Here is a 25,255-nt window from a genome sequence, read left to right on the forward strand (position 1 = left end):
CTTACCACTCTTTTTATTTTATCCAGTTGAATACGAGCGCCATCTACGTTAATCGTTATGTATGTGCTGCGGACGATTTTTTTGCGACTGAAAGCTATAGAAAATGCTTGAATCCGAGGAAACGATGTCCAAATCTAGTTATTTGTGATTTGTAAGTTATTCTTTGTTATGTACTCCACTATCTTCAGTTGATTTCAGGTGATTAGCTATTATTGATCTGTCATGTTTTAACGTGTTTGATGTTTATTAAATTTGGGGAAAACTCGCCAGCATTTTTTGTTACGTATGGGACTGAAGTGAAATGGGAATTGTGTTGCGTGAAGGAGCAGGTGATATGTGCGTTAATTCTGTGTGTGTGTGTGTCTAGGCCCTAGAGAAACTCCAGTCCAAGTCCATAATCAAGCTGACCAACATGCAAATAATTGCTGATCCTCGAATATCTGGGGGGGGGGGAACGAGAGGAGATGAGATTGCAGAGATGCCAACCCTCCCGATTTCATCGGGAGGCTCCCGAAAATTCATCCCAACTCCCGCCCTTACGATTACCATCCTTATCCTCCCGAAATTACGATTTTTTTTTTGCATTGATCAAATTGGATTGGAAGTACATGTATCGTCTGCTGACTTTAGCATGTAGTAACTCCATTACGTTCGCTGCTACTAAATTCTGTGTGAAAGGCAGACAAATAAGGAGCAGCGAAAAGCTGGTGCATGTGATATGCCCAACGGGAATCCACTGTGCACCAGGCCGGTAGGCCCGGCTAGCTTCGCGAGGCGTGTGCGCTCGCGGCCGCTGGATTTGTCGTGTCGTGCGATGGAATATCGGTGTGTGATTTCGGCGTATTGATGGGTTGATATTGACACGAAATGGCGGAAAATCAACAAAAGAAGACCAAGAAATGGTCTCAGAAGTATAAGACTGAATACAGTCTCCAGTACCCGTGTAATCGGAAGTCGGAAAGAGGAATTTACCATGCATTTTGCACAATTTGCAGCGTGGACATTAAAGTTGAGCACGGAGGTCGTGATGATATTCGGAAGCACGTAGGGAGCAAACGGCATACGGACATTGCGAAGACGAGATCTTCGAGCTCCACTAGTACCCTGTTGACTTATTTCACCAAGCAAGGGACCAGCGAGGAGGAAGACGTTACCCGCGCTTTAATAATAATAAAAGAGGATAATTCCTCATTATTATTGTTGAACAGGTACTTCTCTTCTATTGTCCCCTCATTTTTTTTACATGTAAAACTAAAAATGCATATTTGATATTTTTCTTTATTTTTTATGTTAAAAAAGTGGGAACAATGTTTTTTTAAAAACATGTGAAATGCTCCAAAATAAGGGTCAGATTGCACCAGAGAGCATCTAGAAACCCAGAGCTTCCAGCTTGCAGGACCCCGGCCGCAAGGGTCGAGCGCTCCGCGCTCGAGATGTGCGCTACGCGCACATAATTTGGTGTCGGTTGCAAATCCTCCCTAATTCTGATTTCCAAAAGTTGGCATCTCTGAGATTGCGGGATTCATAAATGGTGGCATGAAAATGTGGCCTTGAACTTGAAGGACAATTCCACCTCAACAAAATGTTGATTTGAATAAAAAGATAAAAATCCAACAAGAATAACACTGAAAATTTCATCAAAATCGATGTAAAATAAGAAAGTTATGATATTTTTAAATTTCGCTTAATTTCACAAAACAGTTATACTTATACTAGATCTATGCACATCCTGTTCGTTCTTTTGTAGAGCGGTTCTACAAAGACCATTTCATGAAACGGGCCCCTGCTTATCACAATTCCATTTGCCGCCAAGGTAATCGTTTTGCAGCAAATGTAAGCAAAGAAAATTTGTCTCCCAAACTGGAGACTGTCTCTGAAATTTGATACCCAAATTCTTCACAAAACATAATAAATCGCCCACATGGGAGACAGTTTCCCAAATTGGCCATGCGCCTAGGGTTGCAAAGTGCTGGAAACTTTCCGGAAATTTTGGAAAATGTCCATGGAAAGTTTCAGGAATTTTCAGCTGCCGGGAATTTCGGAAATTTTCATTTTTCACAAAAAGTGTTAAATTGTGTTTTTTAATACAAAATTATAAATTGATATCCTCAAATATTATATTTTCATTTGTATTTAAACTATTCTTCATTCTTTAAATTGCCCAGGGTATAAAATATTCATCAAACTGTACATAAATACATTATACATGTATATGTTCAGTAACATGATGGAGCATAATGTACAAAATAAAGCTTTTCATTTCAACATGAAAAAAACAAAACTTTGCATTACACTATTTTTCATTTTTCTTTATTTTTGTCAAAGGTTTTTTATGTAAGAACCTGCCTTCCATTTACCATTACATAATAACATGTTAATAGAACAGTGCCCCCTACATGTACCGTAGTCTGCACACACAGACCCTTATTGAAACTGATCCACAAATGGGTCTTCACACAAGACTAGCATGAATACAACTTTCTGTTGAACAAAAGGACCTTCTGTACACAAGTTATTGGCAGAAACCTTAGGCTGCATATTCAGATCACTTTCCTCAAGTGAAGGCTTTGCACTAGCAGGGCTCGAAATTGGTGGCGGTCAATTGACCGCCTAAAGCTCCGTCGGACACCCTAAAAGTCGGGTAATAGTGCCCGGGCTGACCACCAGAGAAAATAAATGTAGAAAACCGAAAATGAGTAGGTCTAGAACGAATGAAACCTCTCTCATGTAGAGCGTTTAAACTTACATTTTGTTGCTTAAGTGCTTACAACAATGATAACAATTGCATTAAAATACTTGATACAGGTTTGAAAATGATACAGAGGCAATTTGTCAAAAAAAATAAACAATGACTGTATTGTATTCACTGTTAAACACCAACTTCAAAGAGCTCCGAATAAATTTTAACCCATCCGGCCTTCCCCTCGGTACACAGTGTACATGTGCGTCTTAAAATAGAACACACACAGAACAGCTAATTGCTGATCTGTGATTGGCCAGCGCTCCACTGATGGGAGTTGCTTTCAAGCGCGCGTGTGACCATTATCAGAAAAGGTCATGACTTCAGAGAAAAAAATCAACCCCTCCCAATCTGTGTGCGTGTGTGAGAGAGAGAGAGAGAGGAAAGGAGAAAGATAGGGGGTTGAAATCATTGAAAGCGGGAACCCTTTCATGTTTCAAAACAAAGCAAAGCAATCTGTATATTACCCCCTCCCCCATACACAGGCACACCAATTTTCCCCAGAGGCCTAAAAATAACATTCCAACATGTACCCTTCGCCTATTCATTCCATGTCTCGACTAGTCTCCAAATATAGACCCAGTTATAGGTTCAAATTATCAAAAAATTTAATTTGGAACTTAGGAATTTTGATTTTTTAATTGAATAATATTTTGCAATTACTTTTTTTTAAATACAGTGTGTAGCATCGTGGGCAGTGCAACAAGCTTGGGTATGGCACGTAGGCAAGGGATGTTTTTTTTTCCCCAAAAAAAGTGTCTCTGTCACAAGAATACGGCGTGAATGTATTGTTTACTGTGAATTGGAGACAAAAAAGACGTAATTGGACTTTGGACTGAGCTGTGAACAATGATCTGGACTGATTCATTCATATGCGGGGGTGTATAAAAGCATTGATTCAGGAAATTTTTTCAATTGAAACAATAAACTGAAAGTTATTTCATGTAATTTCTTTTGACATAGTCAAAGAAATCAAAGGGGGAATAAGTAGTCATACTTTCATTTGTGAGAAACAGACCCTTGATGTTCAATGCAGTGAGGTCCAGTTGTATAAGTGTGGCATTGAGAGTTGTAGATTTTCTGCATTTTTGGTCACTAATAACATAGGTCAACTTTTGCGATTTTAGAAGACGTGATTCCCAACGAACAATCGAATCATTCAATTGTTTTTTCAGGAAATAATCGAATGGTAAAAACGACATTCGTCCCAGGCCTAAACGACATGATCACTTGTTTATGTTTTGCCTCATCCAAGCCACTTGTGGTTTTGTTCCCACTCTTTCTGTAATGTATACTTCTGGGGCCCATTTCATAAAAAGTTGCTATAAATTCTTTCGCAGCCAGAGGCTGAAGTGTGGAATCTTTTACAAATAAAAAATATAAACATTACATAAACATCATAAATAATTACACAATTACACAATGCAAAATTAAGATACTTATATGATATCCAAAAACAAACTATGAGTACAGGATTTCATGCATTAAAAGAAAACAAATTAAGCACAGAGACTCAGAGTTTACCTTAGAGAGAGTGACAGAGAGAAAGGGACAGGGACAGAGAGAGACAGTTACACAGAGAGAGAGAGAGAGAAACATGGACAGAGAGAGAGAGAGAAACATGGACAGAGGGGGAGAGGGGGGAAGGAGCGAGAAAAGGGGGGGGGGTTGAAAGTGAAGCCTTTATATCAAGTTAGTACATTTAGTATTGGGGGTAAAAAAAAGGAAAAAATAGTTTACACATGTGACAGACCAAATCATGACAACAAGTCTCGGTTTGATTCACTTTATGGAGTGAGTGCACTTCAACATTTCCACGGCAACGACTGTTAACTTGGTGTGATGTTTTGACAATAAATTTATCATAACCATGATCAAATGTGAATTGAATGATGTTCTTTCCAATTTCAGTTTGGTGAAGTTGTATTCATTTTATTATGCATGGTTTCCCTCAGTGTTGGTGAGGGTGTTGTGCTTTTATTTCAGAAAAAATTTCATTGACCCTTGTTCATTTTAAAACGTACCTCTAACTTTAAGTCTAAAAGTGAACAAGTCTCAAGTAAAACAAAGGTGTGAAAAGGATCATGAGTAATTTTTTTATCTCCTTTGAAACAAAGGCTTGAGTTTGTCCTTTTTAATCCACAGAAAGGTTCCACCAGTAATGTAGTGTTTCGCAGCAAACTTACACATACAGAGTTGATACTTTACAATTTGTCATGATACAATATTTTCAATATGCACGTAATGACCACCTAAAGTTCAGTCCAGGGTGCCCGGCTGACTTCCAAAAATTAAAGTTAAAGGACAAGTCCACCCCAACAAAAAGTTGATTTGAAAAAAAAGAGAAAAATCCAACAAGCAAAGCACCGAAATTTTCATCAAAATCGGATGTAAAATAAGAAAGTTATGACATTTTAAAGTTTCGCTTAATTTCACAAAACAGTTATATGCACATCCTGGTCGGTATGCAAATTGGCAGAATGATGACGTCACCCACTCACTATTTCTTTTATATTTTATTATATGAAATATGAAATATTCTAATTTTCTCCTCCTTGTCAAGTGAAACAAAGTTGTATTTCTCCCTGAACATGTGGAATTACCATTATTTTAACAGTTTATGGTTAAGTTAAGTTGGTCCTTATTGTCAAATCTGTAAAAATTGAAACATTGTATTATTCAAACAATAAAAAACAAAAGAAATAGTGATGGACATCATCGACTCTCTCATTTGCATATGGCTGAGTTGTGCATTTAACTGTTTTGTGAAAAATAAGTGAAACTTAAAAATGTCATAACTTTCTTATTTTACATCCGATTTCAATGAAATTTGCAGCGTTATGTTTGTTTGAGTTTTCTCTATCGATTCAAATCAACAATTTTCTGGGGTGGACTTGACCTTTAATCGAGAGGCCTGACTAGTCTGCTGTGCAAAGCCTTCACTCGAGTTAAGGGTCTGAATGTGCAGCCTACTCTTGCCTTGTGTACTGAAGGCCCTCTCGCTCAAGAAACAGCAAGTTTTGTGTGTGCTAGTGCCTAGTCTTTGAGGAGACCCACGTACTTGTTGATCAAGGTGTCATTCAGTGTTTGTGCCTGCAGACTAGGTTTGCACAGCAGACTATTCCCATTAGTAGTTATGGCACTGACTTGAGTCTTTAAATGGGAAAAATCAGGTCCAGGAACGAACAATGTTAAATTATTAATTTATTTCTGAGATGCCCCCTCCACCCCCCTAAATTGGGGGGGGGGGAGCAAGAAATAACAATATGATGGCTGACTTTGAAAAAAAATCAAGATGAATAATTTTTCACAAAGGGGGAAAAAAAATTGCACTAAGTTTGTTGACCTCAAATGAACTTTGACCTTGATTGAGATTAGTTATTTCATATTTTTTGTGATATTAAATGACAATCTCATATCAGTTTCATTTAATTTGATCTAGTATTTTGAAAATAATGAACAAAGTGTTTATTTCTAAGAGGGTTAATTGAATTGAAATAAACTTTAAGCTTGAAGCAGCAATCTGTATTTATACTCATCAAATTAATGCCGCTAACAGCACCAAGTTCCCCTTCTGCAATTCAGAAATAACTGACAAATAAAGTAATGATAATAAAATACTAATAATAATGCTTATAACAACAATAATGTTATAATTATTATTATTGATAATGATTCTCATCATCTGCAAAAAGATCAGAATATCTAATAGGCATCATTCGATGAACAATGTATATCCTCGTGTAAAGCATGCCGTGTACATATACATGTACTGCAATCACACGTACCATTTACTAATACACTAAATCAACTTTTACATGAAATTCATTGAAATTCTGCTTTGTCTGACTGTCATAGCATAATATTTGGCTTGAAACTTGCTGACCAAGCACAATTAAGCATCATCTCCCAGGGTACTCCTTTCAATTCCTGGATATAAATATCAGAAAATTGCTACCTTTTGAAAATTCCCCAAATTCCCAATAAATTCCCGTTTATTCCCATTGAAAGTTTCCACCGCGAAAATTCCCGGGAATTTTGCAACCCTACGTGCGCCTCTACTGGTGAAGATGTGTATCTTCTTCTTCTTCAAGCTACACTGACTGCCTCCTTCAATCCTGAAGATTCTTGCAGTATTGTAGTACCGGGGACCAGCAGGTGCAATACACCGGGTGAACACCCTACTCTTTGACGAATAGTGTATTGGTTTTAACGTGCATAGGTTGTGACTTTCGTGTTCAGTGCGGGTGTGAATGCAGTTGGAAAACACTCTGTCCATCAGAAAGAAGCAAATGTTGGTCCCATGTATAGGAGAGTCACTCTCCTTTACACGGGACCAACATTTGCGTCCTTTCTGATGGACAGAGTGTTTTCCAACTGCATTCACACCCGCACTGAACACAGCAGTGAGGCACGCTAACACACGATGCTAGCATCAGTTTTTTTTGTTAGACGTCTTCCGGCATGCTGCAGGACTCCAACGCACGCACATTGAGATCTATGATCTTATCCGCAACAGGCGCTCTAACTGACTGAGCTACGCTGCCTCTCTGGGCCGCACAACAAAATATAGGCATTATAGCATACACAAATAACATAATGTTCGCTGCAGCAATCGGCATTATTACATGACGTCATCCAGCTATGATCGCAAGCCAATATACTAAGCATGTGCATTGCAAGCCTCCCAGCTGTGCCCAGCACAACATGGCATCCAAACAAGTGTGCAACTCTCTTTCACCTCGTACCAAAAGCGACATAGAATTTCTCTAATTATATATTTTATTTCAATAATGAAAGGCATTTTCAGACGATCTATTTACTTCTCACATTTCTGTCAAAATCATACACAATAGCTCCATAGTCACATCATGTTCGTCAGAGTGTACAGAATCTATCGCAACGTGTACAAAGTTAGTGGAGTGCTGGGTTTCTGAGCGCCACATGAATATGCATGAAATTGCCAAATATCGATAATTTTCGATCGATACTTGAGCGATCCGATCACGAGCCAAGACAATTTCAAGTACTGTATGGAAAACGTGGCTGAATATCGTTATCGCTATCGAAACTTTTGCATACTTTTCGGCCGAATTATTTTTGTGACCACGTGATCATGACATGATCTGCGCAGTGAACCAATCAGCGGTCTCTGAATCGCTGCCGTGAGCTGTGCGGAGCTTGGCTGGTTGTGTCGCACAGTCAATGGGCAACATTTCATAGTGGGCCGATTGTATGAAAGGGTCTTTCATGTCGCCCATCTTTTATGATGGGATATGCAGGATATTTCTGAAATTTAAGATAAACAAATAAAATTTGTCAGCTAGCTTTTAAATCAATTTTTATACAATTTCATGAGATATCACATGTTATAAACAATAATTTTGTTAACTTTAACGTACAAATAAAATATATTTGCAGGTAATTTATTGTAGATGCGTTTCACATGGCGCATCATAATAAATGGGCGACGCAAAAGACGGTTCTTGCAGAGACCCTTTCGTGCAATCAGCCCTTGGTGAATTCTTTCAAGATAATGCAAAAAAATTAGTTTTAAAACAACAACAAAATAACAGTGCCTATTGACTTTCATGCAGCCATAAAATAAAAATACCATTTTAGCAACCTAATTTTTAACCTTTTTTCAATTCTTGCCCAGATTTACTTTCCAGGCCAAGAGCCAGATTCTGGAAACCAACCTTCAGACAAGCCTGTTCACCACGGAGTTAGCTCCAATCTCCCTTCCATCACTCCCTGCTGACCTTTGACCTGACCCCCCGGTGAACTCCGTCCTCTTGTGAAGTAACGTACCACATCTGAAGAGCCAGCATGTCTAGTCGAGGGAGCAAAGGGGTGGAGAGAGTTCCCATCCAGAGCACTGCGGGTGCTATACCCGTCAAAAATGACAAAGGTAAGTTCTGGGCCCCGTCTTACAAAGTATTGCATTCGATCCAAGCAACCACAACTATGGAAAGCCAGCGACGTCAACATCTAGCTTGTTTGTTTTTTTAATGATATTTTCTAGATATGATGTATGTTCATGCATTCACTGTTCTCTTGACGATTCAGTGTGCTTCTCTTTGTTTTCAAAGGACATTGTGCAAATTTCCATAAGAAAAAATTATGGCATTGATGGATTTTGATATACTTGAGGTTGATCGGATCAATTGTAACTCTTTGTAAGACAGGACCCTTGGCAGGTTGCATGAAGCTTAGTGATTGATCGTGGTGTTGATTTTTACAATTGATCATACACAATAATCAATGCAATTAATTGTAGAATCAGCCCTAAGATCAATTGCTATGCTTTATGTAACAGGGCCTAATTTTTTCTCTCTAAATTCAACCATATCAGAATCGGACAAAGGCACTAAAAGATTTTCAGACATATTTTGTACATGTAACACTATTTTCATTTATGGGTTGCTGTTTTTTAAATCATTAGGGTTTTTTTCATAATTTTTACCATTTAATGCAAACAAAGATCACCTGTATTCCAATGCTAATCGACTTCCAATCATAATATTGTAGGAGTGACACCATACATGTACTGTAGTGACAGAATTACCAGAAAATTGAGCCATTTTCATTGAACAAAAGGTTCAACAAACATGGATTATACCAATATTGTTATCATTTTAGGATTCAAAGATTTATTTTGGTAATCTGGCTGGGTCTCCTGATGGAAATCAAAACCCAAGAAGAGAAGCAATCTTAATGGAAAGAGTGAAATGAGAGGAACAATATAGAGCAAGTTTCATCAAAATTGGTTATAAAATAAGAAAGTCTTGTTGTACTTTCTATGGGGATCCTCAAATTGGCAAACATGCTTCAAAATGGCTGATTTTGTGGACAACTCTCCATTTGTTTTGTACACAAATTTTCAAATTTTCCCCTTTATTTTACATATTTCACATCATCCCCGCCTGACCTTGACATATGTGGTGTGAAATATATATTCCCATGATATATGTTATGCTCAGAACGGGGCAATATGCAATTTGAAAGATAATGGGTGAAATCTGAAAAATTTTGTACAAAACAAATGGAGAGTTATCCACAAAATCAGCCATTGTGAAGCATGTTTGCCAATTTGAGGATCCCAGTAGAAAGTACAAAAATACTTTTTAAACATCCATAACTTCCTTAATTCACAACCGATTTTGATGAAACTTTTTTTAAATTATTCCTCTCATTTTATTATTCCTCTCATTTTTCTCTTTCGAATAAGATTGCTTCTCTTCTTGGGTTTTGGTTTCCTTTAAGTCTGACTAAAAATTTGCAGACAAAGGCAGGTTGCATGTAACTAAATTATTGTCACAACGGTCGGATCACGTTTGTTAGTATGGGTAGCACTTGAGCATGATTTTCACTCAGACTGAACAAACTAGTATCATGATTAACATTTTTGTGTTTTTTTGTTTGATATTATTCAGGTGAAATTAGTATGCAGAAGGTAAAAGTCAAGAGATATGTGCCTGGTAAAAGGTAAGTAAGAGTTTATTTATCTTTTTTTTGTGGGGGAAGATTCTATATCATGGGTGTTCTGCCGAAGTAATGATGATCTTTAATGATAATAATATGCATTTATATAGCGCCATCTATCTAGAAATAATCTATTCCAAGGCGCATTGATTATTATTATTACCCCAGCTTTAGCTCGAGCTGCCTTTCAGCGCTCAATGCATTTAAGTAATTCATCCTGCCGGGTACCTATACATCTCACCTGGGTTGAGTGCAGCACAATGTGGATAAGTTTGTTGCTGAAGGAAATTACACCATGGCTGGGATTTGAACCCACGACCCTCTCTGATGATCTTTATGAAATACCAAGTTGTTTAACCTATTGCATACTGGTACCATATGGACTATGTGCAATGCCTTTGGAGATTACAGAACTCGGTAGTCAGTGGATTAATAACCTCTTTTTATTCAATTTTTATTTTCAGACCTGACTTTGCACCTCAGTTTAGTAGCGATGAGGATGAGGAGGCTGAGGGACCTTTTATTGGGAGACGCAAACAGCATTATCAGTCGTCAAGGCTCGATGCTGAAGACGCGAGAATCAGGAGGTTACGCGTCAGGCAGGAAGATGATAGCGATGACGAAGAAGATGAGAGGTGGGTACTGTGCGAAGTCATGGGGGAAGCAGGCATTGCTCGGTTTTTATTCAGTACAAGAATAATTAATGATTATTCTTGGACTGAGTTCCTTCTTTCAATTTTTTTTGCATCAGTACGACGGACTTGAATGACAAACAGACTATTTTGTGGAAATAAATACCCGGTAAAGCTTTTTTGCAAATTGTGTACGAGTTGATCTGCCCATGATTCTGCTTTTTTTTCTCTCTCTTAAAAGTCTGCCCAAGGGAGGCAGGAAAGATGGTCTTTATGAGCAGGTGCCCTTTATAGATAGGTTTCTATTATACAGTAAAAGATTGATTGGAAGATGATTTCTATTATAGATAGGTTTCTATTATACAGTAAAAGATTGATTGGAAGATGATTTCTATTTAGTAGGGGAGAGAGATAGGGTTCCCATGCACCCGAATGATATATTTTCCTAACCTACATTTTTGTAATCCTTAAGATGTCTAGTGAATGAATTTTGATGTTCCCAAAACGAAATATTGTCCCATGGGGTTCAAATTCAAGATGGCGTCCAAAATGGCCGCCATATTCATGGGATTTGGATTTTCGTACATAGATTCCGACACAAACATTCATTTGCCACAAAATTAGTGTCATATGAAAGATAAATAAATTTTCTACAAGTTGATACTATTCATGGGTGATGAAATGGTAATTCGGCTGAGATTTTAATGAGAAAAGTACAATTTTGAGAATTTTTTCCAAAAAATTGAAAATTTGTGAAATACATGATTTACCATAAATCTAAGGAAAGTAAAGGAATCGCCTCGAAAACTTTTAGAAAACTTTTCTAATATACAATTATTAAGTGGACGAAATTCCAAACTGATATCATTATTAGTCACAAACTTATTATGTCTCAAACTTGAAAATTCAATTTTCAGAAATTTAGCTTTTTTACTGCATATCGGAGACTTGGATATATTAATGTATATTGTCACATTTTCAACCCAGAAAATGGAAAAAGGCCTTCATAAAATGCGAAATTATCTATTATTTTGTTGGTAGAATTTACTACAATCCCTTTATTCTTCGATTTCAAGTCGGTTGATAGTTTTTAAAAGAATTAAGACTTTTGGCCAAAATTTGTATGTTTTTGGTAAAAAAAAATTGCACATGCACTGTTATTGATCAGATTTATTATGAATATCAGTAATAAATGCACAATCTCAACATTCGATATGAAAGAGGATGTATCAACGAGAATATTTGCAGGCTTCATGCCACCATAAGTATCTTCATTTGCTTCAGATAGAAGGAAAATATGCTGAATGTATTGAGCGATTTTGCGCTAAAGTGAGGCCAAAAAGCAACCTTAGTGTGGCAGTCACATCCATGAAAACGATTGCAAAGTGATGAATGGTATGTCATTCAAATAATACAATAGCTTGGATCAGCCTCTCGCATCGATTGTGTAGGTATGACTAACAAACCGTAATGTCCAGTATGTAATGTGCATGGTAATAGAAATGTATCTGATTCAGAAGGATGCAAAGACAAAAAAGGTGTTTCTGTTACATTATAAAGAAATTTATTAAATATTGTCTCTTGGAAACAGTTATAAGATACACTAGCACTGCAGGTAATAAAGATGAAGTTCTTACACATCAATACACAGCTCAAAGGAATATGTCGAAGCTACCCCCACTTTATCTGTATTTTGAATCTATGACCTGTATTCCTAAATCAGGTTTATCTTCGAACACAAAATTAGTGTCATATGAAATATGAATAAATTTTCTACAAGTTGGTATTATTCATAGGTGATGAAAAGGTAATTCGGCTGATCTTAATAAGAAAAGTGCATTTTGAAATTGTTTTCCCCAAAAATGAAAATTTGCAAAATACTTGATTTACCATGTATCTAAGAAAAATAAAGGAATTACCTTGAAACTTTCTAGAAAACTTTCCTAATATACAATTATTAAGAAATTGATTTTTTTACTGCATTTTACAGACTTAAATTACTATATTGTCATTATCTTTACCACCCCTTTTCACCACATTGATAAGTTTGTCTAACCTTCACCTTTTCAATCCTGGAGTCGTATACTGAATGAATTCATTTTGATGTTCTGAAAACATGAATATTGTCCCTTGGCCGCCACTTTGACGGCCATCTTGGATTCTGACAAAAGAACTCTTACAAATATTTTGAGGGTGTTCTGAGTATGAGAAATTAATTGAGTGGGTTATCTTTATTCTTTACAATTTAAATCAAACAATTCTGATACATTAAAGTGCCAAAAATGACAAAAACCTCTTTCTGTTGACCAATGTAAAGAAGGGGAAGGCATTTTTGGAACATTGAGATGTGTATGGCTGTGTTATTAATCTATTTAATATTTTCAAAAGTAGAAAATGTGGTGACGAATCAGTACCACGGAAAAGGCCTCCTGTAAATTGCATTTTACAACTTCCAACAATTAACTTATATCATGTCAAAATGCAAGCTTTATGGTTCTTAGGGAGGACTTTGACAAACAGGCAGTCAAGCTTAGAAGTCATTGGCAGGCTCATGTGCCACATTTGGGCGATCTTTTTGAGCTAAAACTTTGTGCCAATGTACGTGATCTTGAAAGATATATTCCTGATCCAGAAGTTGTAAACTTTGGACTGGAAAAGCAATTTTGCTTGCTGCAAAATTCAAGAGAATGTTATTCTCTTTGAGAAAAAAAACATGATATTTTCTTGGTTGCCATCCGGGCAACCATGATGGCAGTTTTGGTTGCCAACGTCACCCGGGCGACCGCTAATTTCGATTCCTGCTTTGGAGTGGGGATGGTGGATGGAATTTCCCTCAGGTGTGATCCGATCCTTCTCAAGATTCCTCCGTTTGGCTTTGATACTTCGTAAGACCTGGGTTCCTCACTGGCTGTCCTACATGCAGAGGTGGTAGATCAGAACTTGCATGTCGATAATGCACTTCTTTCACCTTGCCTTGCCTATTCAAGAGAAAATCAGTGGCAGTAGAATCTCTCGAGAAATAGTGACTTGATAACGTGGTTCTGATGGGTCTACCAAATAACATTTCTGCTGGTGATCTAAAGTAACTTTCGACTGGTGTTGCTCTCAGGTTCATCATTGCTAGTTGACTGTCTTGGCCAATCTGAGAACATTTTGTACGAACCATCCTCTGAGCTAGTCCGTTTGATCTTGGATAGTGTGGAGAAGAAGTAATGTGCTTGATATTCGACTTGCTTGATGTTTCTGGCATGTTTCACTCTGCTTTATCAACTGGTCGATGTACTCGTTGATGTTTGACAAGAACACTGTCTCACGAGCAAGTCAGTTGGTACATTCGATTCCCATGTGTCCTAGGTGAAGCTGTCCAAGGATATCATTCCTCAGTGACTTCGGTACGATGACTTGACTTCCCGTGAAGAGTATTCCATGTGATAATCCGATGTTATCTCTATACGACCAGTACTGCATAAGGGATTTCAATAACTCTTGGATTGTTTCAGGCCAACTCTTAGTAAATATCTGCCATAATGGTCTAGGTATTGGATCATTAGCTGTTTCTCTCTGAAGTTCTGTCGTCTTGTGTTTTCCGAAGAGTAATAGGTCGATCGCATATGCGAATCTTTTTCCTAAGAGCAGATGGATTTAACTCTGACACCTAACGGTACATGCTTTCTTGGGATTACAAAGTCAACTCAATGAATCGGAAAGAATCATGTTGTTTCCAGGTCGGTAATTGACTTGAATCCTGTTTCCTTGGACTTTGATTATAAGCGATCGCTGTAGATGCAGCAGTGCACTTGTAAGAGTTTTTTCCATATAATTTCCAGTGGTCTGTGATTGTTTCACTTTGAATTCCTTCCCGAACAGATATGTATGGAAGCGTTTGATACCAAACATTAGGACTAAGATTTCCCTTTATGTTTGAGTAGTTGGACTGTGCAGTGGAAAGACTTTGGATGCAACCGCAGCAGGTTACCATCCTGAAGCAAGGCATGCTCCTAGATCTTTCATTGATGTATCCATCTCGACAGGCCTCTCTCTCTGGGTCATAGAACTGTAGGCATGCACCTGATGATACTGCACATTTCATGCTGTTCAAGGAATGTTCATGATCATCGTCCCAGATGAACGGTACTTCCTTGTGGAGAAGTTATCGAAGTGGTGCTGACTTTTCCCACAAATTAGGAATATATGCTGCTAGGTATTTGAACAATATTAGGCATTTCTGAACATCACCCTCTTCGTCCTTGGGTAATAGTACTTGGGTAATGTGTTGGCTTCTACCTGGCTAGGATCTGAGTAGATATCTGATCTAGTGCACATGGAGCCAAAGAAGTTGATAGGTCTCTTGATTGTGCACTTGGAGCTGCTGAACACTGAGCCTTCTTGCTTTGCCGTCTCCATGAACAAGTACCGATTCGTGTCGTGTTGATCTTGTCCTTCAATAATTAATGTGCTGCACTTGCGTGGTGCGTCTATGGTAGGTTTAGCGATGTCCTTGACATGAAGCATCGTTTTTTCCTTCGAAACTACCAATAGCGTCGAACTGCTCTGGAAATGCTTGTTCTAGATCCTCATCACTTGTGATAAGTATTTGTTCAGGTTTAGGGTTAGGTGTTGGTGTGTCATAATTGTACATTGAGTAAATTGTGATAATTCCAAGGTCAGTGCAACCTAACAACCCAAGGATAGCTGAAACCTTGACATCTGGTACATAGAATGTCTATGTTGACCATTTTGGACTGTAACATTTTATGTCGAATTAATGTACCTTTACATTTAATTGGAATCTCACCATAAGCTTCAAGTTTTACTGTTTCACTAATGATTCCCACTTTGAACTTATATTTCCTTGGCGTACGGACTATGATAGTGTTATTACTTGCACTTGAGTCAATTCTTAGGTAGAGCTTATGTTACCCGGCTCTGTGGGCATATGTAAATGTTAGCAAATGCTACTGTGCCTTCTGAATTTACAACTGTGTGTGGTCCATTGGTATGTATTATGTCAAATTATGCAAAGTTGGATTGACTGCCCTTAGACTGATAATGATCAGGATCTGTGATAGTATCGTGTGATGTGTCCATTTCGCTGATTGGTTAGTTCTTTCGACGTTTTGATTTTGATCGTGATTTCTTTTGTTTTGGTAAACGACTATCACATACCATGTCAGATCTTCGGTCATCTGAACTACGTTATGGTTTTCAACTATGATCACTTTTTGACTGACGACAGAATTACCCCTAATGATTTTTACTGTGGAGAGCAAATTCCATTAATATTGACCCCCAAATGGTTCATAGTTATCTGAGAATGATAATTGAGGTTTTTTCCTTCATTATGAAAGCAAACGGAACAGAGTTGTAAACATAAGAGATATACAATAAACAGAATATTGGCTCTTCATAAATTTAGAAAAGAGTTAGAACGTGTTGGAAAATAAACCTGATTTTGGAATACAGGCCATAGATTCAAAATACAGATAAGGTGGGGGTAGCTTTGACATTTTCCTTTCAGTTATGTATTGATATGTCAGAACTTCATCTCTATTACCTGCAGTGCTAGTGTATCTTATAAATGTTTCCAAAAGACTTCAATAAATAGATTTCTTTATGATGTAACAGAAACACCTTTTTTCCCTTTACATCCTTCTGAATCAGATACATTTCTATTACCATGCACATTCTATACTGTACATTACGGTGTGTTAGTCATACCAACACAATCGATGCGAGAGGCTGATCAGAGCTATTGTATTATTTGAATGACATACCATTCATCACTTTGCAATCGTTTTCATGGATGTGACTGCCACACTAAGGTTGCTTTTTGGCCTCACTTTAGCGCAAAATCGCTCAATACATTCAGCATATTTTCCTTCTATCTGAAGCAAATGAAGATACTTATGGTGGTATGAAGCCTGCAAATATTCTCGTTGATACATCTTCTTTCATATCGAATGTTGAGATTGTGCATTTATTACTGATATTCATAATAAATCTGATCAATAACAGTGCATGTGCAATTTTTTTTTACCAAAAACATACAAATTTTGGCCAAAAGTCTTAATTCTCTTAAAAACTATATCAACCGACTTGAAATCGAAGAATAAAGGGATTGTAGTAAATTCTACCAACAAAATAATAGATAATTTCGCATTTTATGAAGGCCTTTTTCCATTTTCTGGGTTGAAAATGTGACAATATACATTAATATATCCAAGTCTCCGATATGCAGTAAAAAAGCTAAATTTCTGAAAATTGAATTTTCAAGTTTGAGACATAATAAGTTTGTGACTAATAATGATATCAGTTTGGAATTTCGTCCACTTAATAATTGTATATTAGAAAAGTTTTCTAAAAGTTTTCGAGGCGATTCCTTTATTTTCCTTAGATTTATGGTAAATCATGTATTTCATAAATTTTCAATTTTTTGGAAAAAATTCTCAAAATTGTACTTTTCTCATTAAAATCTCAGCCGAATTACCATTTCATCACCCATGAATAGTATCAACTTGTAGAAAATTTATTTATCTTTCATATGACACTAATTTTGTGGCAAATGAATGGTTGTGTCGGAATCTATGTACGAAAATCCAAATCCCATGAATATGGCGGCCATTTGGACGCCATCTTGAATTTGAACCCCATGGGACAATATTTCGTTTTGGGAACATCAAAATTCATTCACTAGACATCTTAAGGATTACAAAAATGTAGGTTAGAAAAATATATCATTCGGGTGCATGGGAACCCTACCTCCCTACCAGACTAATTATAGATAGGTTTCTATTATACAGGGGTGTGAGAGTTCAGATTTTTATCTGATTTCAGATTTTTTTGTTTTGATTTTCAGCTTAATTTCAGCTTATTTTTGGCCTTCCTCTGTACAAAAAGTATGGGAGCTCTTTCTATTTCAGACTTTTTCAACACTCTTCGGCTTTTTTCAGATCTTTTTATTTGTGACCACTCACACCCCTGATTATACAGTAAGGCCCGAATTCACAAAGGTCGACTAAAGTTATACCGGGGTTAAATTTAGTCGGGGGTTAACTAATACCGGGGTATAAAGTTAGTCCACCGCGCTATTCACAAACGGTGGACTAACTAATCCATGGACTAACTTTAGCACCCGGTGCTAAATTTAACCCACGGCTGAGTTATACCCCGGTGATAACTTTAGTCCATGGATTAAATCATGGACTGAAGCTAGCATACTATTATAACACTGCACTGAGCATGCTCAGTGTAATAAAGCAGTACTGAGCATGCTCAGTGCCGTATTTGAGAGTTTCGTCTGCTAGGGCCATATGAAACGTCGCCATTGCATCACATGAGTTAGGAAGCAGAACTCAACCCCAAAATCATGTATCAGCAGCATGAACTTGAATTCCTTAGCAATGAGGTGTTGACAACGAACATTGTCATTACTTATTTGTTAATATTTACCAACTTAGGTTCGGACTAACGTTAGCGCTGCCTGCTTGCGAGCTAGCTCGACTGCGCCTGCAGCATCGTACCATATCGAGAAGTTCAAACTCCGTCAATGTACGGTTACCGTGCGATAGGTGCACTGCAACGTGAAGAAGTTTTAACCTTTTTTAGACAGCTGCAGCAGCCGGCTTTTTCGATGGGGTTTTACACATTTTTTTTCAATTCCTTATTTCTCAATTGGTTAGTGGAGGCAACGGAGTCCAGCGGAACAATGACAGAGACCAAAGTTTTTTTTGTTTTTTTTGCCTTTTTGGTCTAATACTAGTATGAAGTCCAGATCGATCGCCATCGTATTACAGTGCAGTTAGACGTGGATCTAGCTAGTAGGCCTATAATAGCGTGCCGTAACTGCGTTTTAGGCCTGAGGAAGTTACTTAGATCTACGGAAAAATAAATCTAACGTTACACGCCAATTACATCTAGATCAAGTGCACATTTGTTGAATTAAATCATAACCAATCTGATTGTATAATCCTACCTACCTTATCGTAGTCCGGTGGAACTTTGCCCGGGGCTAGCTTTGATAGAAAATGGAAATATGGAATTGAATCTTTGTTTGGGTTATGTACTTGGTAAATGGTGGGGCCAGCGTCGCGTGGGGCGAAGCGACATGACCTTGATCTGATCTCGCGTCCACAAGCGCAGCGTGCCCCTTTTCCTTTCCCTCAGAATTGACTTTCCCATTCGAAGTAATATTTTCAATTCATTTATTTATTCTTGTCTTTTTATATGGTGTATCTCAATAAATTGATTTTAAAAAAAAATTAAGCGAGCAAAATTTTTTTAAATTGACATTAAAATCCTAGTTTGTGTTAGATTTTCACATAATATCAAAAAAATATTCTATTTCACCCTCGTTTCTTTTATCTTTTTCTTGGTCGTGAATTTTTTTTTTTTTTTTTTTTTTTTTGGGGGGGGGGGGCAAGAGCCCCAAGCCCCCCCCCCTCCCTATTCTATACGTCAGTTCTACCAACATCTCTAAAAGGAGCTGAGATACTCATTAGTAGCTCCTCCACACTCACTGGTCACTCTTGCAATCGCATTATTCCCAACCTTAACCTATATACTCAAGTTTGCTTTGGAGGGGGGGGGGGGGGGTCAAGCTATTCACCATGATTGCAGTATTTTTTTCCTTAAAGGAAACACCATTTCCTTATCAGAAAAATAAAGACTTATCAATCCTGGATAAGTGTAAAGGGTATTCCACCCAATCATAATAATATATTTGAAATTGGGGAAATATCAGTGGGCTAAATATGGCATATCAGGTAAAATAAAAACTTGCGAGCAAGGAAAAATATTCAAAATTTTAATATCAAATATCCAATTTTGTGATAGATTTGACATAATATTCAGAAAATAATGTGTTTCACCTTTCTTTCTTTTCTTGGTAATATATATATATATTTTTTTTTTTTGGGGGGGGGGACTTTTTTCCATGGTCAGTGGTCCATGGTCCGCCCTCTATACTTTCAAACTGAAGGGACTAAATTTCCTAAAATAAAATAACTTTTAAACAAAGATTTATGCTATAACACCACTGGCCATTCTCTCATTGACACATGTAGCTACCTTTACTCCTTTCATTTCTCATTCGCTTCCATCACATGTACATTATTGTGCATCTTAACGTGCAATACTTTTCTCTCAATTAAATTCTATTATAAATAATTTTGCATTATACCCTACAACAAGTTTCTTAAAGTATATCCTCCTGCACAAGCAAGCAATCACTTGACTTTCTTCATAAACAACCTTAACCAACATACCATTACCACCACCCTGCCTTACACATAACCTTAATCTCTCCTGAGCACAATTTTTATCTGAGAGTAAATAAAATAAGTCTTTCTTATATAAATTTATTTTTTGCCTCCTGCAAGAACGATGAACCATGCAGCATATGGACAGAATTGATAAAAGAATTTCATTTTTGTTTTCTCCCGACACAATTACTTGAAAACGATATAAAAGGACAAGTCCACCCCCACAAAGTTGATTTGAATAAAAAGAGAAAAACCCAACAAGCGTAACACTGAAAATTTCATCAAAATCTGATGTAAAGATATTAAGTTATGACATTTTTAAAGTTTTGCTTGACCACACACTTATATGTACATCCCAGTAGGCATGCAAACTATTTCTTTTTATTCTACTAGATGAATTATTCAAATTTTCTCTTCATTGTCAAGTGAAACCAAGATTAGTCCCCTCCCCCCCCCCCTCCCCGAACATGTGGGATTTGCATTATTTTAATACTATAATTTTGGTTTAATCAAGTTGGCCCTCAATGTCAAATCTGTAAAAAATGAAATGTTGTACAATTCAAGCAACAAAAACAAAAGAAATAGTGAAGGACGTCATTGACTGTCTTATTTGCATGTCACTGATCTGTGCATATAACTGTGTTGTGAAAAATAAGCCAAATCTAAAAATGTCATAACATTCCTATTTTACAACCGATTTTGATGAAATTTTCAGCATTATGCTCTGTTGATTTTTTTCTATTAATTCAAATCAAATTTTTTCTGGGGAGGACTTGACCTTTAAAATCAAAACTTATATGTACATGTGTAGTAGACAGAGCAGTTTATTTAGTGCATTACTTTTTAAGGTAGATTGAAATTCTTTACATAATGATACGAAGATTGAATAGACTGTTTACGTTTTCTTAACAATGCATCAGAAACTCTGAATGAAAATAGATAAACAATGGATTAAAAAAAATTTCATGAAGATTTTAAACTCTACAGCTAAAGCATGAATATCACAAGTAATTTGTCAAATATATTTCTGAAAGAAATTAAAGGATGATTCTATAAAATAGTAATATCAAACAAATGATAATAGCTTGCAATGTATTTATAGTGCTTACTACAGAAATGTATCTTAGGCCCTATAAAAATAGGTTGAAAAAAAGGATGTTCAGCAAAAATGATATTTTATAATTTAAATTTGATAAATTAAGAAGCTGCATATGCTAAGAAAAATGACTGTTTAGTTAACAAAGAGGTTTTGAAATTGAAATCATGAGGCTTCAAACATTGATTGTTGATTAAAACGAAATTGGTATAAAATATACCTGAATCATAAGAAAGACCAAGTCCATCTCATGCCAAACTTAATTAAACGAAAAAAATGTTGCTTATACCTCTCGTGTCCCTGCTTATACATTAGCCCATCATGTGTGTCATTTATATCCTGGAATTCACGTCCCAAACCTTTTGTCAAACAAGAAAAATGTTGTGATTTTGGGATTTAAGAAGCAAGATGGTCATTTGATCACGAATGATAAATCGGAATGCATGAATACATCCTATCAACCAAGCTACCATATTTTTATCACAAGTGTCCACTTTCATGCACAGATAATCCAATGGAATGCTTAATACCCGAAGCACACCGTCCTTTTCTATTGACAACAGAATGCAGGCAGGAATTCATCAAAGAGAGGAGCAACGGATACCTGCAATAAGGATCAAAACAAAATGAATATTAGAAAATTTGCTCTTCGGTATTCTTTCTGGAAATATATCTTCGTTGATCAAGCAATTAATAAATCCTTTACCTGAATAAGCAAAATGCATTTTTTTCTATTTTTCATTTCTCCTGCAATAGGAAAGTTAGCAGATTATCTATATTTTTTTTCTTCAGTGAAATCTTTGAAATTGTCTTATTTCACATATTAAGAGTATAAAATTAGAAAAAAATTTGACCAACAACATTGAAACTTGATAAAAGACAGTAAAAGACATGTAGTAGGGGGCCAATATATTTTTTCTTCATTATCACATACCTCTAGTAGGTGTTGAATACAGAGAATATCACATTGAAAACTGAGTGAGTATACCAACCTATACATTTACAGAAGACCTGTTCTTCCTGCTAAGTACAGGGCTTGTTCCCCATCAGGACTCCTGATGTAGACATGGCCTGGATTGGCCCCAATCGATAGCACCTATGACTCTTGGAAACCTGAAGCAATCATCAAATTGTCGCTGGGTGGTTTGAATTTCTCGTCATTGGAAACTTTATTCACTGTTACTCCTTGCTATTGCCTCAGAAAAATCTTTGATGATTCTGCACACGGATGACTGTGATATAGTTGCTTTGTCTGCTTGCATCTTCTAAAAGGTACCTTTAGTTATCGAATGATAAGTGATGTTATGTAATTGGTTTATTGATATGAAAGCCAATTGATACTTTACCATTTACGTTTGCAAACATTGTGCTTCTGTTATGACCTGATGTTTATGATGCACTGGAACTGCTTAAAGAGATTTTTCTTTGATTCATTAAAAAAAAAACTCTACTGCAATAACAATCCATGCAAAATGGAGAATATCTCTCTAGCTGAAATGACATACCAATATTTCTTTTTGAGTGGTTATAAATCATCCTTCATGATAATTTCCCACTTGAATATGACATATTTGTATTAAAAAATGTTGCTACATTGTAAAAAATGAGAGAAAAATAAAATCCCCACCTATTTCCAACCCAAAGGGTTACGTGTTTCATTCCGACAAAAACCTTTCTGTGAAATACCCCCAACACTCCCCCTCCCATGTAAGGGGTTACTAGTACTCCTGGCTGAAAGCAGAAACAAAAATCGTACAATTTGGATGATTAATAATGAATATTAGGTTTTGCATTAATTATTTCTGTAAAACATGTGCATGTTTTCATGAATATGCAAGAAATAGCCTGATGATGTCACATCCACACATTTTCCACACATGAATGTACAAGGGTTCCATGATATTTGCTCTGGCGACAATTACTCAATGGAAAATCTGCATGCTAAGCAAAACATGAAACTTAATTTTCATGACTAGATACTTCCAATCCTTGATCCTTACATTATTCTGAACTCGCAATAACTATCTTAAATATATAATCAGCAGTCAACCCCATTTTTACATTCCTGGAGGAAAAAATTAATGATTATAATTTCAGATCACTAGAGAACAAGTGGGGATATGAATATTGCATATGAGATACACAGAACTGTTTCCCCCAAGTTATGTAAAACTTTAAAACTGAATCAATTCATAATTCTCCATCCAATATTGATGGTTTTTGCTAGTCGAATTGTTCTTTATCAAAATCTCATCATTTTTGGCCTGGAAAATCACTTTCATAGAACATAATTTGACCCCCCCCCCCCATTACCCTCTGCTTTATAGTTTGCACATGAAAACTCACCAATGACATAAAAGAAAGTCCTGTCAAAACCTGTAACATGACAGGCAATGTGTGGTTCTCTCTGTTGGTACCCCACTCTGAGAGGTTCATCCTCGTAGTATTCAAATGGATTCTTCCTGTCTCTTAATCCATGCTGTGGTCTTTCTATGTGTTGCTGAATCTGCATGGAAGTTGGAAGATTGTGTTGAAGAGTCACCATGAATGGGCAATTTACTCTTTGAATTTCATTTAATTCAAAAGTGTTTAAAATGAGGAACAGAATGTGAAAGATTATACAGAAATCCTTAAAAAAAGATAGGATAAAAATTCTAATTGACATGAGTAGCTTTTCTATTTACCTACTTGTAAAAGTGAAGAAGAAAAACCTGCCAATTGTTGCTGATCATCATCATTGATCAAACCACGCACGTCTTAGAGATGCTTCTATGAAAACTGATTAACTGAATCACTTTCAATTGGCTTTAATAAAGAAGGCAAGGCACTAATTTTATGGAACTTTGTTTACACAAATAGAGGTTATTGCTTGCGAGTGATTTTCGAATAACATATTTTCATGAATCTTCATCAAAGTCTCATTAAACCTTTTTTTCTACCCCCCCCCCCCCCGGCATTCATCAGACTGACAATGTTTTCTTTCTCTCTTTTAAATAAATATTCAACAAAATGTCAGGATTAATTGGAGATCAACAAGCCTTAAAAAAAAAGCTAGTGACCAGTAGACAAATATATATGTTAATAACACACAAGCAAGGTCCCCCCCCCTCTTCTTTTTTGTCAATTACTATGACAAGAATGAAAAAGTAACATACATGTCACATGATACATTTACAATTACATGATGAATTCAAATCCCGGAAATAATATTTTATTTAAGAAGGCCATTTTAATGACATTTAATTTTTTTTAAATATGAATTGATAAGGCATACCTCACTCTCTTGCAAGACGGCACAGCAGTTCAAAATTGTGAGCCATGTTTGCCTTGTCTTGATTGATCACAATCTGCCGAGTATGTATGGTCTGTTGCTGATATGGAAGAAAAAAAAATAATGAAAAAAATATTCATTCATCAATCATACTGCAATGTCAAAGTATAAAAAAAAATAATAAAGCAGCTACAAATGTAGATTGATAAAATCCGCTGTTTCAGAGGAGTCTTGTAACATTTTCTGATTTTTTTTTTGTGGGAGGGGATGCTGCGGAGCCACATGAAGTCTCAGGGGAGCATATCTCTGACAGAAATAAACCTATTTATCGGTCTACTACAAATGTAGAGGACTTAAGATCAAATGCACTTGTCTGTGGTCTCATGTGAATTTAACATTGAAAGGACACCTTGTGAAAAAAAAAATACTTGAAACAAAGAGGGTGGGGTAGAGAAAATAACCCCCAAAAGAGAGAATTTTCAAAGTTAGACCTCAGTTAGATCTACTCAAATTATTAATAAGGCCTAGGATTTCCATTATTTTGTAATGTTTTGACGACACCGTAAATCTAGTATAAGTGATCGCAAATGCGATGCCGAAGGTCAGTAAAACTTAGTTTTAGTAAAAGTAAAATCAGCTCATTTATAGCTGTTGGAGTAAACAGCGGTGAGTGGAACCCAATCTTTTTTTTTTTTAATTTCCAAAAATAATTTAATCAGGGCTTAGTCCACTCATCCTACGAACGAGCCTTAGTCTTACTAGAGAGGTGAC

General features: G+C 36.5%; 1 protein-coding gene and 1 long non-coding RNA gene across 2 annotated transcripts; one reads left to right on the top strand and one right to left on the bottom strand.

Moving 5' to 3' along the window:
• The first annotated feature begins 38 nt into the window (after nt 1-38).
• Nucleotides 39-14,841, top strand: LOC135154349 (microfibrillar-associated protein 1A-like). Its single transcript, XM_064100482.1, has 5 exons — nt 39-151; nt 8,400-8,651; nt 10,177-10,228; nt 10,690-10,860; nt 14,787-14,841. The coding sequence occupies exons 2-5, from the start codon at nt 8,570-8,572 to the stop codon at nt 14,839-14,841; spliced, it is 360 nt and encodes a 119-aa protein (XP_063956552.1). The 5' UTR covers nt 39-151; nt 8,400-8,569.
• Nucleotides 14,842-20,197: 5,356 nt separating this feature from the next.
• On the bottom strand, nt 20,198-24,604 carry LOC129271648 (uncharacterized). Its single transcript, XR_010293827.1, has 4 exons — nt 24,488-24,604; nt 23,560-23,719; nt 22,206-22,489; nt 20,198-21,817 (listed from the first exon to the last, which is right to left on the bottom strand). It is a non-coding gene; the product is annotated as an uncharacterized LOC129271648 (long non-coding RNA).
• Nucleotides 24,605-25,255: the final 651 nt, after the last annotated feature.

The sequence above is a fragment of the Lytechinus pictus genome, chromosome 6 (assembly GCF_037042905.1).
Source record: "Lytechinus pictus isolate F3 Inbred chromosome 6, Lp3.0, whole genome shotgun sequence".
Taxonomy (NCBI): domain Eukaryota; kingdom Metazoa; phylum Echinodermata; class Echinoidea; order Temnopleuroida; family Toxopneustidae; genus Lytechinus; species Lytechinus pictus.